At 36.9% G+C, this 16,865-nt stretch overlaps 1 protein-coding gene across 2 annotated transcripts; it reads left to right on the top strand.

Annotated features, from left to right (window-relative positions):
* Positions 1-521: 521 nt before the first annotated feature.
* LOC109097993 (fibroblast growth factor 13-like) lies at positions 522-16,320 on the top strand. Of its 2 annotated transcripts, none has more exons than XM_042765135.1 (6): positions 522-822; positions 1,103-1,179; positions 9,279-9,389; positions 9,483-9,586; positions 11,587-11,785; positions 14,904-16,320. In XM_042765135.1, the coding sequence occupies exons 2-6, from the start codon at positions 1,128-1,130 to the stop codon at positions 15,038-15,040; spliced, it is 603 nt and encodes a 200-aa protein (XP_042621069.1). In that variant the 5' UTR covers positions 522-822; positions 1,103-1,127; the 3' UTR covers positions 15,041-16,320. The 2 variants fall into 2 exon arrangements, with proteins under 2 accessions (XP_042621069.1, XP_042621068.1); XM_042765134.1 differs by having other exon boundaries at positions 523-822; positions 1,034-1,179.
* The last annotated feature ends 545 nt before the right edge of the window (positions 16,321-16,865 follow it).

The raw sequence follows: 16,865 nt of genomic DNA, 5'->3' as shown, positions 1-16,865 counted from the left end.
TTTTATGTAACAAGATTTGTGACTTCTCTGTGGCAGTCAAATAGGAAGTTTTAACTACATAATTAATGCTGCTCTTGAATGTTGGAATGAAAATATGTAATAATGTAATAAAAAGCGACGTACTGTTGCTATGGTTCTGTGGTTGCTCAGGGGAACTCGATTTCTCAGCAGAACATATCTGCAGAAGATTTGATACCTTCGTGGTTAGAAATAAGGTAGTTACCAGTTCTCACCTTTAACGCAAAATGTAACAAACAGCTATTTTTGCTAGTATAGACAGCGAACTAACGAGTCCATCACTTGTTGAAATAATACAGGCATTTTCGTTCAATCTTGAAATCATTGTTTAACAGGTTATTTCGCTTATGGTTATATTTTTTCACTTACTGGCCTGTAGCTACTCTTTAAATGAATCTTGTAAGTTCAGCTAATGAATGACTCAGCGTAGATGTTCTACGTCATGTTTGTCAACTCGAGAGTATTCTGATGACTGAAGCGTCAGCGGAGGGCGACGTCACGCGTCACGTGGAGAGGTTTGGGACTGGGCTCCACAACGCGACCTCAATAGTTGCGTAGCGGGTTGATACACCGCCATGTGGTCTAATTGATGTGTCAGAGCACATCATGAGCGCTCGAATTGTAATCTTGCGAACCGCGAACTGAACGACACTGAAACAGCTTGGAAGTGGCCTTTTACATTTTAATTTCACCAGAAGACTATTGTTACAATTTTTCACGCCTTGTTTTCCTGCCTTTTCTTTTGTCACATGGAACAAAGCGTTATGCGCACCTGTCAGAGAACACAGTAACGACCAGCAAACGGTAAGGATTCAGCAACATGAAAATCCACTATATTAAATTAATCTAATTACACCTCTAATTCAAGTTTTTTGGTTTATTTGATGAGTGTGATTGGAAGAACACACATAACTGGTTTATTATGAATGCCATGTATTCTTTGATTTAAAAAATATAATTAAAAAGACATCATGCAATGGGAAACCGTTATAAACAGCGCTCTGGTTCCTTTAAGGGGGGTTGGCCACTGTTTATTAGAAGAGCCAGTTTTAAATGATCGGACCGATTTGGTGTGAGTTATCAGGAATTCTTCCTCAAAACTGGGATCTATGAGCGGGAAAGCATTACTAAAGACGAAAGAAGATAAGGATGCAACTAAGGGTAAGACGTCACATAATTTTGCTTAAACATTTTTGCTTTCCATGTATTGATGTAAATTTGGCTGTTTATGATTCTGCAAAAAGGGCTCGCGATCTGGTTATGCAGACAAGGTTATGCATGTCAAGCATCGCACGGAAAATCCTTAAATATTGATTCCCTCGTCGGTAGTAGCCACCGATCTACTAGGCCTCTACAGACAGTAACTTAAAACGAATTTATAAAAATATCTATCTGCGTTTAAGCTTATAGATAAACAAAACCAACAAGTGTTATGTTTATTTTGCCATCATATTTGCGGTGACGCGGTCACTTTAAATCTACTGTAACAATCGAGTGCGCTTAAAGAGAAGCAAAAATAGCTTTCCACTCTTCTCACACTTTACCTCAAAACAAACGCTTTAATTAAAAACACTTTCTTTAGATAAAACGTGTTGATGGCAAGAAATGGATTATAGGCTATATGTATTATTTTCCTCGAGAGCGACAGGCGCTCAGCACGCTTCAGTTCACGGATGTAGGCTGGGTACCTATTGCCATGGAGACAAAGAGGCGGAAAGTACCTCATTAATAATACACAGCATGCTGTATAAAGCAGATGCATTCTGTTTTTAGTGTCTACAGTGGTCCTTTCACTGGACATAAATTGCATAACATTTTATATAAGGTCACCGAGCATTAAAGTACACGCCTGGATTTTATTAATATGTTCTGTGTATTGTGTGGTTGGGTCATAAGTAGGCCTAATATAGCTGTTCACACTCCCTGAGAGGGAGCTATGAATGGTTGTACAGAGGATTAGGTTTGATTAAGTTGTTACAGGAAAAACTCATTAAAGTTTATTAAGTTATGGAAGAGTGAGGAACAATCTACACATCTACACTAAAGCCATGTTAAATGAGGGGTCATTAAAAAGACACAGGTTTTCAATATATTTAATAGACCTGTGGGGATACAGCTTAAACACAAGATTAAGCTTCTTTGGAGTTTTAACTGAACACACTGTTCGTCCAGAACACCTTCATTAAGTGTTTAATTGGTCACTGTATGTCACCACTGTATGCCCATGTTTTGTAGCCTAATAGTGTCCTTCAAAGATACATCATACGCTGTGATGTTGATACTAATAAAATAGATTTTTCATGTTGAAGCCTCAGTGGTTTATACTTTGTAACCTCATTAGTGTCAGTGACACACAAGTGTAAACAAGACTACTCCAGAACAATCTTATACTATATGGCTACAGATTAGATATAATACAAAAAAGTAACAAATATATGTACACAAAAATCATCACAGGTGTGTTAAAAAAATATATATATATATATATATATATATATATATATATATATATATATATATATATATATATATTATATATATATTATAAACGGTTTGACTTGTTTATATAAACTTAATTGTCTTCTTACATAGTTTTCATTTCTTTCTGTGTTCAGCTAATTCGTTTATATTTTTCATGTGTTTATATTGTTGTAGAAATACTGAAGAATATAGTGTAGATTTCATTAAACACATGGCTTTACCACCAGATGTCAGTATCATCTTTCTAAACTCATTTGGTCTCTTTTTATGGGTTTTCGGACTCCCGCTGTGTGTCTCTTGTGTGTGTGTGTGTGTGTGTGTGTGTGTGTGTGTGTGTGTCTCGCTCTCATTTTGTGTACGTGCACGCTCACATGAATCGGTATATCGTGTAAAAATGATGTCTAGGCTATATAATTTCATACCATATTTTTTCATAATACTTGTTGTTCTGTATTTCTGTTATGTTTAAGTATACACTGTTCAAGATGGCAAGGAGTACATTCTGTTGCGGACGGAGTCAACTCAGTCGCTCGCTGTAGATAAGAAAGAAAGCTCAGCCTTTCATAGTAAATGTCAGGAGCTCTTTTGCTGTCCATTCTGGAAACTCTTCGTTTTAAAGAAAAAAGACAACACTGAAGGTTTGTCGAGATGAGAAGTTTATCAGTTCTGCCTGACGAGCACTTTCAATGGTCATTTCACATAAGAATGTTTTATGATAAATAGGCAAAGACTACTGACAGTCTTTTTTATTTATTTATTTATTTATTTATTTATATCATCAACACCGTACTAACACACTGGAAATAACACGCTTTGTAAATGTTTTATATGGACATTTCTCACGTACTGCGATGACGCGTTTCCACAAACGTTAGATACATCACAAATCTAGTAAAGTTTTTCATTTTTTACTGCACATTTATAACTCTATACTGTGTTATATTACCTTGGCATTAACTAGTCAACGCTTCTGTGATAGAGTTTCTAATGGTGGCGGCAAATTTGATCTTTTCTGGCCAACGTAAACAATCTACTGATAGTTTTCCCCTCTTTTGTAAAGTCATATAAACGCTGTCGTTTTTCCTTTACAAATGGGGATTCAAAAATTTGTTGTAGTTTACATTGACCATAAAAGTTTACCCAACGCTTTTGAGAAACCCGGAAATGTGAAAAGTGTCCATTGCAACACATGCTATTATTTCAGTGCACCAGTACTGTTATGAATTTTAATTAACTGAATAGAAAGGTAATCAGTATGCCTTCACGTCTGGAGTCTGGACCCGCACAAGTTGTTACTCCTGCATGCATACACTGATTGTATTTCAAACCCAAGTCTGTTTTATTGCGCACTTCAGGAACGATTGGATGTAATGATGAGCAAAAGACTAGAGATATACAGAGACGGTTCACTCTATTACTTATGAATGGGAGAAACTGCAAGGCGCAACATGTTGGAATAAGTCCCGCCTTCTAAATGAAAAAGCCAATCGCTGATCGGTAAAGTCTTTGCGTCACTGCACAGCTTCGAGCTTATGACTGCACATACGCATTGTCTAGCTTAAAAAATAAGCGTTTTTTATTCTATTTGAGCATAAGAAACAACATTTATGGGGTAGTTCATTTCAGATTTTGTTGCTGATTTGAAATATGTAACTTAATTGTTAGGTCAGCTAGCAGTTTTTGAAATGTCAGGATTCCCCCATTCATTTAGATAGGACTTGGTCTTGGATTCCCGAAATAGTGGCCGCAGAGTGAACAGACTTTGCTTGAAAGGGACTTTGAATGAGCCTATGTTCTCTCTGAGCCCATTTCACACCTTTTAGCGCCATCTAGTGGTGCTCTTTGAGATCAGCTTCAGGGTGGGGTTGTTGTTTTTACTCGAAAGGTGTCTGGAAACAGAAGCATAAAACTAAAGTATTTTCTAACTGTTTAGGTTAAATAGTCCTACGTTTATCCAAATCTGTTTCGATCATATATACGTTTGAATTATCCAAAATGTTCAGTTAATTGTTAATGGGTATTATGCTTTTGTTCAACAGCCAGTCACTAAAATAAAGGTCATTTTTTATATTTTTATGCCTTTTTGAGACTTCATCTCATCTCATCATTACAAGATTTTAGACAGTTTAAGTTTAAGTAGACCATGGTTTAATAGCCCTAATAATTTAGATCAAGACTTTATAATTATATTATTGCCTGGCTCATTAATATGCTTGGTTGTGTTTGCATGTTGGTCCAACACATAACAGGAAGGAGGGCCAGACTAATTTGATTTTCCCCCCTACTGAGAAAAAAACACTTTCAGGTTTTCAGTGCTTATAAACCAGCCAGATCTCTGACACTTTTATTACCAAGAATAATATTTAGAAGCAGGACTTTTTATCCAAATGGATTTTATTTATTGCCCTGTAATTTTTCATGATGCTGCCTTGGCAACACTAATACTGTAATCTGTTATTGCCTTTAAGATGGATATTTCGAGCGTATACGTTCAAGTAAATCCTCAGGTTTGTGATTAGGATTCATTTATCTCAACAAAGGTTTGAGAGTGTTTGCTCTCTCTACTCTCTTCTCTTCTCTCCTCAGCGTCTTGCTGTGAATGACCCTGAAGAGAATGTTAGGTTTGGCAGTATCACAGATGCATCTGATGAATCATTGATAAGGTGCCCTAAGCTCATAGTGGTCCGTCAATAATAGCCGATAATGATCTGCTATGATCACCGTGCTGTGATCTTTTGATGGACAGAATTCTCATGAGAATTAGTTGAAAGTTCGCAACGCCCTTTTTCTTGCTTTGCACACTATGAAGAAGTGAGAATGAATAAAAGCATTTTCTGGATGCCTCTGAGAGTAACATGGCGTTTCCCTTGAGAAGATCTGTATCAGGTACACTTTTAGATATCTGTAGATATCCAATCCTAAGGGCTTTCTTAATAGGAGTTAGACAATTGAATGAGGTATAGACATTTATAAGCTGACGATGGCATGTTTGAGTGGTTGAATGGCTTTGTTTGTAACTAACAGAGAGGCGTGGGTCTTTAGTGCTGTCCGTGGTGCTGAAATTTACCAGTGCAACTGAAATTCATCTTAAGTAGGTCACAAGATTTTTCTAGTTGTTTTCTCAAAGGAGGATCTGAGTTAAAAAAAACAGATTTGAAATATATATTTGCTTATGTATATTTTCAAATATATATTTCCGCTGTATACTTCGTTAACACCACCCATCGTTATACACTGTAAAAATTGAGCATTTAGTGAAAAATATTATTTAATATGACTGAATTTACATGCCTATAGGTTGAGGGTTAATTGAAAAGAATGTAAAAATCTATTAAATTAAATGCAGGTTACTTTACCATATACAGTAAGAGTATTTTAAAATATTTCATATATTTTTAAAAGTGTAAAATTACTGTAGATATTTTTATTTTATGAATTATCTTATAATTTGCAGACAAATAATATTTACAATAATAGGCACTAATATAGTTTTATATATATTTGTAAACAAATTTTTAAGTAAAAAGTATAATCCCTGTTAAATGATGTGGAAGTGGCATTCCCAGAATCCCCCTGTGTGAAGTATTAATTAAAAAGTTTGTTTCTCTTATTTTTGTTATTAGTTATTTATTAAGTGTTTTATGTTATACATTACACAGTATGTTGTTAAGTTAATGTTTACTGCATTATTGTTACTCTGATGGTGTTTATGTTATTTTTTAGTTACTGGAGAGGCAAATTGTTCATGTTATGTGGCCTTCTTTTGTCTGTTGTCAGTTAAACGGATTTAAATACCAAATAGTAGTTGGTAAATTAACATTATAGCATTAAATGAGATATAACTGAGGCATTTGTAAACTTTTGTTTGTAATATATATATATATATATATATATATTTACAAACAAAAGTGGTAAAAATGACACTATAAAAATGTTTTATTAATTTATATATATATATATATATATATATATATATATATATATATATATATATATATATATATAAATTTAATAAAACATTTTTACAGTGTCATTCTACAAAACAACACAAAACATGTATGACAATGAAAGGACGACTAATGAGTTGCCAAAAAAGGACACTCCTCACTTCAGGAGGCTCTAATATTGCCTGTTTATACAAGCCGGCTTGTTGAAGACCACAGTCACGTCTCTCGGGCTGTCTGTCACCATGCAGCCGCTGAAGCTGTGCTGCTGCAGGAACCACTGCGAGGAGAACGAGCTGCTGCTGCTGCTGCTGCATTCCAACCCAGTGTCGAAAAGAGAGCAATCTGGAATCTCTGCACTAGTGGATGTGGATATTTTTCCTTCTTGGATCATACTGCTGACACCTGAGTTCAGACGCTGTTTCCTACGCCTCTGAATTTCCATATTTTGGGCGGGAACGGGGACGGGGTATCTGTTGAGTACCTATGCAGATCTTCACTGCTGAAAACAGGAGCACATCTGCAAGGGAAGCCGATTAATCCACTCAACTTCAATTAAAGGCTGCGTTATTGAAAGGCGGGGACCTCTTGCTCACAATTTTCCGGCACAATTCCTACTCTCTCTTTCTCTCCGTTTCTCATAATAATTAATTATTTCCAAAGCCGCGGTGTGTTAACAGGTGCTCATTTTTCTGAATCAGCGCATGGCTTAGTAAAGCGTTGGATCATGGCACAATGGCACGCGTTTCTCTCTCCCACAAGCGCGCAACAAAAAGGCAACGTTTTCTAGAAGGCTGCTTTTTTCCCCGGAGAGAAGAAGAGGAGCTGCTGTCCGGGATCTGCTGCACCATGTCAGGGCACAACAGCCGACGCTGAATGCAGCGGCTGTAAAGGATTCAAACCAAGTAATTTGTCAATAGGAAAAATATGCTCAATCCTTGTAGGGACAACAGCGGACTTCTGAAATGACCAATACGCAGTCCGTCATGGAGTACTGATTTTTCTTCCTCAGTGACAATGTTCTGAGCACACAGGACTTTAACATACACAACATATGGTCATTTTTAATCTGGGACGCGTCGCGACAACGAAACGCCAAACTGGCTACAGCCGCAGCGATCGCCAGCTCCCTCATTCGGCAGAAGAGGCAGGCGAGGGAGCGCGAGAAAGCCAATGCCAACCGCTGCGCCAGCAGCCCCAATAAGAGCATAGGGAACTGCGAGAAGCCCAGCAGGCTCAACTTATTCTCACGCGTCAAACTCTTCGGCTCAAAGAAACGCAAGAGAAGGCGGCCAGGTCTGATGTTATGTGTGTTCTTTTTAGCAGACTTTACCCATATAGCCAAGTCCATCAATCATCTTCATCATCCCCATCCTCATCATCGTCATAGTTGACTGTGTTAAGAAATTGTGACTACAATTTAACTCCTTCTAAACGAAAGAGTCTGAACTGTAAATAAGATCCGCTGAGCATTTCACAGTTCACTGCTTTTGAGCACTGGCTTCTCTCTGAGCTAGAGCTGATGTTGCAATATCACCAGGGCACACAGCTCATCACTTGTTCTACACTAGATAGCATGCAGTCTACGCAGTCTGAATCAGAGATTTGGCTGAATGGAGATCTGTGGCACTCTTTGGGTTATGTTGACTTTTGGGTTATGTTGACTTTAGAGTTAGTATGAGCACTGGCTGATCTTTCATTCAGTGTTTTATTTACTTATAATTCTACAATAAATATAATAAATGTATATCTTGTTTATGAATTAATATAGTGGGTTTCTGGTTGGTACACTATTAGAAATAAAGGTTCCAAAAGGGTGTTTTTGCAGTAATGCCATAGAAGAACCATTCTGGTTTCCCACAGGACCTTTTAGTGAATAGTTTTTTAAAAGAGCCAAATTTCCTTAGTGTGAACAACATTTTTTCCACTTTAAAGAACCTTTTGTGCAATGAAAAGGTTCTATGGATGTAAAAGAATCTTCACGAACCTTCATGAACTTTAATTTTTTTAAATTGTAGGTTGAGGCAGATGTGAACTTGGGTCATGGAAAATGTGGTAACATGCAAATTAACGTAAAAAATATTTTGAATGATATATAAAAAATACATAAAAACATATTTTTGAATATTTGTTGGTGTATTCATGCTCAGAGCGCTGAAAATACAACCACTTACAAGTGAATATAGCACAAAACCAAATAAAAATGTTAAATAATATTAATAATAGTAAAATAAATAATAGGAAAAATAAATAGTCAAAAATATTAAATATGACTGAAAAAACCTGACCTTGCTTCACATAATTTCAAGTTATTCTAAGGGTCAGAAGGGTCAGATCAGGTAGAAATACCTCTTTAAACAACTGCAGGTTAATAAAATGAGAATTACTATAATTTACTGGAAAATTGTTTGTGACATTTGTGGCATCATCAAATATCAATAGCACAGAATGGGTAAACAATGTGATTTGTATTCTTGCTGCTCTTTTTTTTACATTTACTCTTGTATACAATGAAGAAATAAAGTTTTTTTTAAACTCATAAATTCAGAGTGGTTTAACTGGAATCAGGATATTACTGAAATGCATGTTATATAAGCTATAGTTATCTATCACCTCAACACTGAGGCATGCTTGGCAAATGCCTGGGTCCTGTTGGCACCAGCACTCACTATGTTTTCACAATTCACATTTTATGGTTTTCCAACATTCATTTCTTGGCTTTCATAAGCTGTGCCTTTGTGCTGAATGTTCTCTTCTTCCTCACCCCATATAATCTGCTGTGGCACACCCTCCCTTTCCCCCCTCCTCCTAAATTGTGTTGTCTCAATTCTACAGAGCCTCAGCTCAAGGGGATAGTCACCAAGCTCTACAGTCGACAAGGTTTTCATCTACAACTCCAAGCTGATGGGACCATCGATGGTACAAAAGAGGAAGATAATAGCTATGGTTGGTTCACTATATGTAACATGTTTAAACATGACCATGCCGGCACGCTTCTTTCCCGTGGGTTCAATTCTGTTTTATACTGTAACTTCACAGCTATTTTCAACCTCATCCCTGTTGGGCTGCGGGTGGTGGCTATACAGGGTGTCCAGACCAAGCTCTACCTGGCCATGAACACTGAAGGCTACCTGTACACCTCTGTAAGTATAACAATCTTTTTATACACTCTTGAAAATAATGATTCCAAAAGCGTTTTTCACAGTGATGCCACAGAAGAACCATTTTGGGTTTCCCAAAGAACCTCACAGTTAACATTTCTTAAAAGAACCTTTTTTTCTGAAGAACATTTTTAATAATCTACAGAAACCTTTTCCAACATAAAGAACCTTTAGTACAATGGGAAGATTCCATGGATCTTTGTAAATAAAAGTTCTTTGTGGGAACATCAATGCCAATAAAGAACCTTTATTTTTAAGAGAGTAGTGCATCTTTGCAAGACCCTCCTACACATCGTGGGCTCTTCTGAGTTCAGGGCAGTAGTAAACATCCCACATTTCATCTCTGCTGCTCTCATTGTAGTTAAATCTATGTCTTAGACAGCATCATGGATGCCTGAGGATCCGAGCTGTTAACTTAAAGGTTGCAGGTTGGACTCCAGACAGCAGGCGATCGATGAACTGAAGAGTTAATGAGATCCAACTCCTGCCCAAACACCATCTGCCTCTCTTATTTTTTCGCAGCATTGTATCGTGATCATATTCAAAGAGGAGATAATGGCATATTTAGACATGCTTCTTAGCACCACACATTCACACGAAGATTATTCACACTTCATATAATTGCTTTGTATTCGAATGCTATCTATAGAATGCTCATGGGAGATCATCATCATACCCAAGGTTTTCCGCCCAATATCTACTCTGCAGTTTTTAAATATGGAGAAATCACAATAATGCTCTAATGGATATTCTGTTTTGCGAGTGCCTCCCTCGCCTCTTTCCTTTGATTAAATGTGCTGTGGCAAGATGAATAATTTAGGGCTGTGCCAATAAGTGCTTCTGTCAATTCAAATTGGACATGTTGAGGAACATTGCTGGCATTAGAACGTAAAAATCTTGGCCAAATCTGTGCTTTCATAATGCAGAAACAGTTTACACTGTACCTTTGTATTTCAACTGTGTGTGGGTTCGCGTCTGACCGCCTGCCCACAGAAATGGACTCTTTTCACAGACTGTGATGATGCGCTTCCACGGTTATTAACATTGTAAATCTAGCTAAGTTTTTTATATGTATACATTTAAAAATGTAACATGGATTTATGACTTTATACTTGGGTTATATTACCTTGGTATGAAATATCAGAAAACTAGATAATGCTGCTTTTGGGGTGTTTTAACACATCAGCTAAGGAAATGACTGCAAATTTGACATATTTCTCTTTTCTGATATAATCAATCTCTCAAAATTATTTCCTCATTTGGAAAGTCAGAGACGCTATTGTGTATTTTTTCAAATGGGAATGCCAAAAATGCATTTGTTGTTCTTTCTATTCACCACCATTGAAGTTGCTAGTAATTTTTACAATTACAAAGGAACAGTAAGTAACAGATTAAATTAAATGTGAATTTTGTAGTAGAATGGCTGAAATATATTCTTTTGTAAAACTAACTCCAATAATCATTATTTCAAAAAATATTTTTTTTGCAGTGTATGACAACTTTGCTTCTAAAAGCACTGTAAATGTGCAAAGGGTCCATTCTCAAACCCATGGTCGTGCTGGTATACACGTATCTCCTTGTTGATTTTGAGAGGTTGTTTTCCCCAGGATGAATGTATTGATCCGCAGGAATGAGTCAAAGTGTTTCAGGCCTCAGGAGTTTAATGGTAATCAATCTGTACCACAAACTAGAGTGAAAGCACACGGGACAACGTGCTACCATGTTTAGACCACTTATTAACGTTCCAATCAGAGGAGTTTACCTTCAGGTTTAAAGACAAATCATGAAGAGGTGATGTGTGATATCGACGAGGCTGGTCTGGACCATCTTCAGCCCAAATTTGTCTGCTCTCGCTTTCTGTATCTAGCTCACACACACATTTTTTCTCTCTCTTATGAAAAATACTCCTCCACAAACATGTAAAAGTTTTCCTCTTGTCTCTTGTGTCTCTGTCGTCTTCTCTGCCCATTTCACTCTCACAGGAGCACTTCACGCCAGAGTGCAAATTCAAAGAGTCAGTGTTTGAGAACTATTACGTGACATACTCATCAATGATCTATCGGCAACAGCAGTCGGGCCGAGGCTGGTACCTGGGTCTCAACAAAGAGGGTCAAATCATGAAGGGCAACCATGTAAAGAAGACCAAGCCGGCTGCACACTTCATTCCCAAACCCCTCAAAGGTTTGTTCAAGTGTCCTCTGTACCGATCGTCAGGCTGATGGCTTTCTAAAAATATCTATTTTAGACTGAGGAGATATTGGCTGAGTGTAGTTCAAGGATTCAAGTAACTTTTTGGCTTTCCAGCATGTCTCTGCAGTTGTTTGGTTTTAGGGAAAAAATGTGCTCTTCGAAGAGATATAAATGCAGATGTGTTGCAAATGCAAGCTTGTATTGTACAAACTTGCATATCTGTGGTCGTGCTCAATCTGTGCTATTAAACTGGTTAAACCAGTATAAGTTCTGTAAAAATGTTAACAGCTTAAAGGAGTTATTTCATAAATTGTTTAGGAGTTCTGCTTAAACTCCTACTCAAAGCTTCTTGCAGTAAAAACAGCCATGAGTTGGTTTTACATGTTCTGTTTTTTGAATATTTTTGGCACTGTACCTTTAAGATTTTTCATGTTAATTAAACAAATAAAAACACTTTTTTAACTAACTTTCTAAACAGATTTTGTTTGGGGTGCTATATATTAGTACTACATGTTTTATCAGCCATTTTAGAGTTTTGTTGTTGTTTTAATTTATCAGCATTAGTTAATTTGAAATGGAATTTAATTAATTTGAAATGTAACTGTTCATGCTCATTTCCCCTCTTTTCATCTAAGGGCCAGTTAAAGGTATTCTTTAAGAACATTAGTATATTATGTAATCTTAAAGGGTTACTCCATCCCAAAATGACAATTTTGTCAAGATATTTTGGATGAAAACAGGGAGGCTTGAGACTCTCCCATAGACTGACAAGTAAATAACAGTGTCAAGGTCCAGGAAAGTATGAAAGACATCGTCAGAATACTCCATCTGCCATCAGTGAATTAACCGTAATGTTATGAAGCGATGACATTACTTTTTGTACACGAAGAAAACAAAAATAACGATTTTATTCAAAAATTCCTCTCCTCTGTTTTCTTCGTGTACAAAAAGTATTCTCGTCGCTTCGTAATGTTATGGTTGAATCACTGATGGCAGATGGACTATTCTGACGATGCTTTTCATACTTTCATGGACCTCGACACTGTTATTTATTTGGCAGTCTATGGGACAGTCTCAAGCCTCCCTATTTTCATCCAAAATATCTTAAATTGTGTTCCGAAGACAAACAAAGCTTTTATGGGTTTGGAACAACATGGGGGTAAGTGAATAATGACAAAATTTATTTTGGGATGGAGTATCCCTTTAAAATGGATATTCTCACATTCTGTATATGATAAGGTTGTGATGACTAAATTTGCTTGCAGCATTCAAAATGATAGATTTAGTTTTTTAAAGTTTTATTTTTCATTTAGGCAAAATACAATAGAATGTAAATATGAAAATGATTATCTTCATTAACCAGATAACCCCTAATTCTCAAAATATGACTACCATTGAAGAGAAAACAGACCATAAAAGAAGATGTATAGGCACACCTTACTTTACCCCTTGTAAAAATATGCCGTTTTTTTCCTCCTTGAATTAAATTGGTGCCTTTCTTTCTCAGAACTGTCTGAATCAGTGGGGAAATCAAAAACTGCAGCTGCTTGTGTGCAGTCATAAGTGAAGCTACGGAAAGATGGCTAGACATTAGTCTGCTTTAAATGAGCATGGAAGCACCATGCAATTAGATTTTAAATAAAGTTATGGTGTATTCATGCAACACAAAATTATTTTTATTGCAAGCAGGAGTTTTTGTGCTGCATAGAGTACTTACTTGGAGCTGGTTCAAATGATTTTCATGATGTTCTACTTCAACAGACAGGAAGTTATTAATTTCCAATTGAGCTGAGTGGATTTCCCTTCATGTGTGTATGCTGAGATTTTTGTATCTGTTTTGTGCCCTGGTTGCGTTGAAATATTTGAACTTTTATGGCTAGCCCGGATATGATTTATTTTAATCAAAACTATGATTGGGGAGAAATGCAAAATACACACACACACACACACACACACACACATACACATATCATATATCTTAACTAAACACTACTTCTCTAAAGTGAGCGGTTATACATTTTTTTTCTCAGAAATAATTATTTTATGATCATTAAAGAATTTCTGTGGAAACCTACTATATTTTTCTTTCAAAAATATTAACGTCATTTTTTTTGTGTAGATATATTCACACATTCATTGTTCAGTCACTTTAACATGATGAATAGCCTTAGTGCTTATTTTCAGTAGACAAGGTCATAAGAACCAGAACATAAGAGGCTGCTGTTAAGTAAACTGTCATATTAGCAGAAACAATTTTTTTTTTTTTTTAAATACAGCTCCGGGTAACCTGCAACAGCCACCACAAATTTCTCCTCCGTCATTGCAGTCTCTGGACGTTCCAAGCAACTGTAAAATTCTGTCACCACAACGGAAGGCCCGCCTCTCCATTCATTCAATTGGACAATGGAAAAAAAATGGGAATGATGTTGGGTGCTTTTCTGGAGTTTATTTTTTCAACTTCAGGCGCTCACAGCACTCCTACAAAAACGCGAGGCGCAGCAGGTGGCTAAAACATGAGGCACCGGGGCTCATAAACAGCGCACAAAATATTAAATATACACACTGCCAATATTAAACAATTTAAAAAAGGTGGCTCTCACTGCAAAAACTGCATTCTGTGTGATCAAGTCCCAAATTTGTCGCATTTGCCCCCTAGTGCCAGTTGCATGGAACTAGCTAACTGGTCGTGAAGCAGCCGTTCCCAAACTTAAGACTCTTCGGAGATGTTATTCTTAGTGAATGACAGACAGTTGTGAATAAGTTGGAGCAGTTTCTTTTTTTTGTGTGTGTGTGTGTATATATATTGTATTAAATAATATATGAGTATTATATATATTATTTTAAATATGTTCCTACATTTATTAGTGTTTAAAACAACTTTTGGCATCAGAATGGCATTTCTGTTTTCCAAATATTTCTTCCTCAGATTCAAAAGAATCAGTAATTGAAGCCCTTAAGGAACAGGAATCATTCAATTCCTCGTGATTCCCATCCCTATAGCACTGTGTAGACACTAATAGAAGTTATTGATGTACTAATAAGGAGACAAGCTTGCTACAACCAGAACATGAGACTCATGAGACCTGTTACTTGTGTCTCCCTCATATAGTTGCCATGTACAGAGAGCCGTCGCTCCACGAACTGACTGAGTTCTCCCGCTCCGGAAGTGGCACTCCAACCAAGAGCCGCAGCGCTTCAGCCATGCTCAACGGTGGCAAGACTCTGAGCCAGAATGAGTCAACATAACCGCAGGGCACAACTGTGGTCTGCTGCTGTACAGCTGCTGGACTCTACCATCAACTAAACAGCACAAACCCGTTTACAAGAGTGCAGTGAAACCCTTAGCTGGTCGCTAGCTAGTGTTTCCTGAAATCACTGTGATGAGAACACAAGTGCAAACCTGCATTGTACAATCTTCTGCAGGTCAACCTCGTGAGACAAACAAACCAAGCCATCTTTCTGATGTAGGGGTCTGATTCCATTTGCGGGCGATCCCCGTTTCCATGTGTAGCATACAGAGCTGTGGTTTTCTCCTGTGGCATTTTCACAGAATCTTCTAGGACACCTACTTTTTGTGTTTTGCTCCATTTCTCTCTTAGGGATGCCAGCTCCATAGTGCTAAGTCACCTACAATATGACAATAGCAGCTTGTGCGACCCATTTATTGGTATATAGAGACAGAAATCCCAAAGGTTTTTGGACATATGATTCAAGTAATTCAGCTCAGCTTTTTTGAGGCAGCGGTTCATTGTTGTGTGCTTTTTAGATGAGGCGTTTTGCTCCTCGCTTCTCTTTTTCTGTCTTTTCAGCTTTCCTCCACACATTGTTATTCTGCAAATTATACAGATTTAGGGTTTGGTCTTTCTGCACACCAAAGATGTCATTAGTCTCTTTGTATGGAGGTAAGTCAATTTGTGTAATTTCAGCTCCCTCAGACAGATGGTTGAGAAAACCGCAAGAGTGAATGTCATTTAGTCAGAGGAAATGTATTCAGGATAGAAGAAGGCTACTCGCTGTGTGTCCCTGCTTTTTTGTCTGTTTATGTCTTCCTTTACTTCCCCTCTAATTTGGGAACCCGGTATCTTGGAGAAATGTTTAAATTATTGATTAATGCCAACACGGTATGATTTCCGTAACAACAGGGCAGGCTCCAGCCCCCCAACCCTCTTTTTCGTAAACAGAAATATAATGAAAACCAAGCAAGAGAAAGCTTCCATTGCTTTTACAGGGCTAAATCAGCATAAGTAAATAATTTGTGTGTGAAAATGTATTCTTATTGTTCTTCTTTCTTGTCCTCAGTGGTCAGGCAGCAGCCCCTGTTTATAATTTTAATCAAAATCCTCTTCCGTTGTATGTATGTATGTATGTATGTATGTATGTACTGTATGTATGAAGCATATATAATGCATGGGGGACTATGGACGCTGCATGTTATGTGGCTATGTATATTAACTACAATATGGAACCATGTGCTCTAATGGATACTGGAGTAAAATACAAATGTATATAAATGCATTTTATCCTGCTACCCGCCTGTTTATTATTTGTTGTACATTTAAGAAGCTGCACTGAATAAAATGTTTTGTATGTTCAGAGCAATCACAATGTTTGATTATGTGTTGTTAAGTGACTTAAGCTTTGAAGGCACTTGATAACTCTTCTTCAAAATAGTCATTGTATGTTGTTTGTGACAATGCTGCTTTAAAATACAATACTAATGCAAATCTTTAAAAAAATTCAAATATTTGAATTAAGCATATTCTTACTGTTATAAAATACAAATGTAAAAAGATTAATAAATTATGTAATATTAAATATAAAATTATATTTAATTAAAGGCACAATATGTAATTTTTCGCCACTAGAGGGCGCGTATTTAAAACGAAACAAAGAATCAAAGGCGTAGTTTGATCACGCTGTGACTGAGTGTGGAATCATGGGAGGTGTTGTCTTCATCCCCACAGCCGATACAATCCAATGGGACTGGGGCAGAAATCATGTTCATGTATGAGCTAATGATTTATTAACGTAGTAGAATGAAGTAAGGTGAGGTTGAAAGCCGTCGAAGTGA

The sequence above is a fragment of the Cyprinus carpio genome, chromosome A10 (assembly GCF_018340385.1).
Source record: "Cyprinus carpio isolate SPL01 chromosome A10, ASM1834038v1, whole genome shotgun sequence".
Classification (NCBI taxonomy): Eukaryota; Metazoa; Chordata; class Actinopteri; order Cypriniformes; family Cyprinidae; genus Cyprinus; species Cyprinus carpio.
This window is presented reverse-complemented; position numbering and strand designations above follow the sequence as displayed.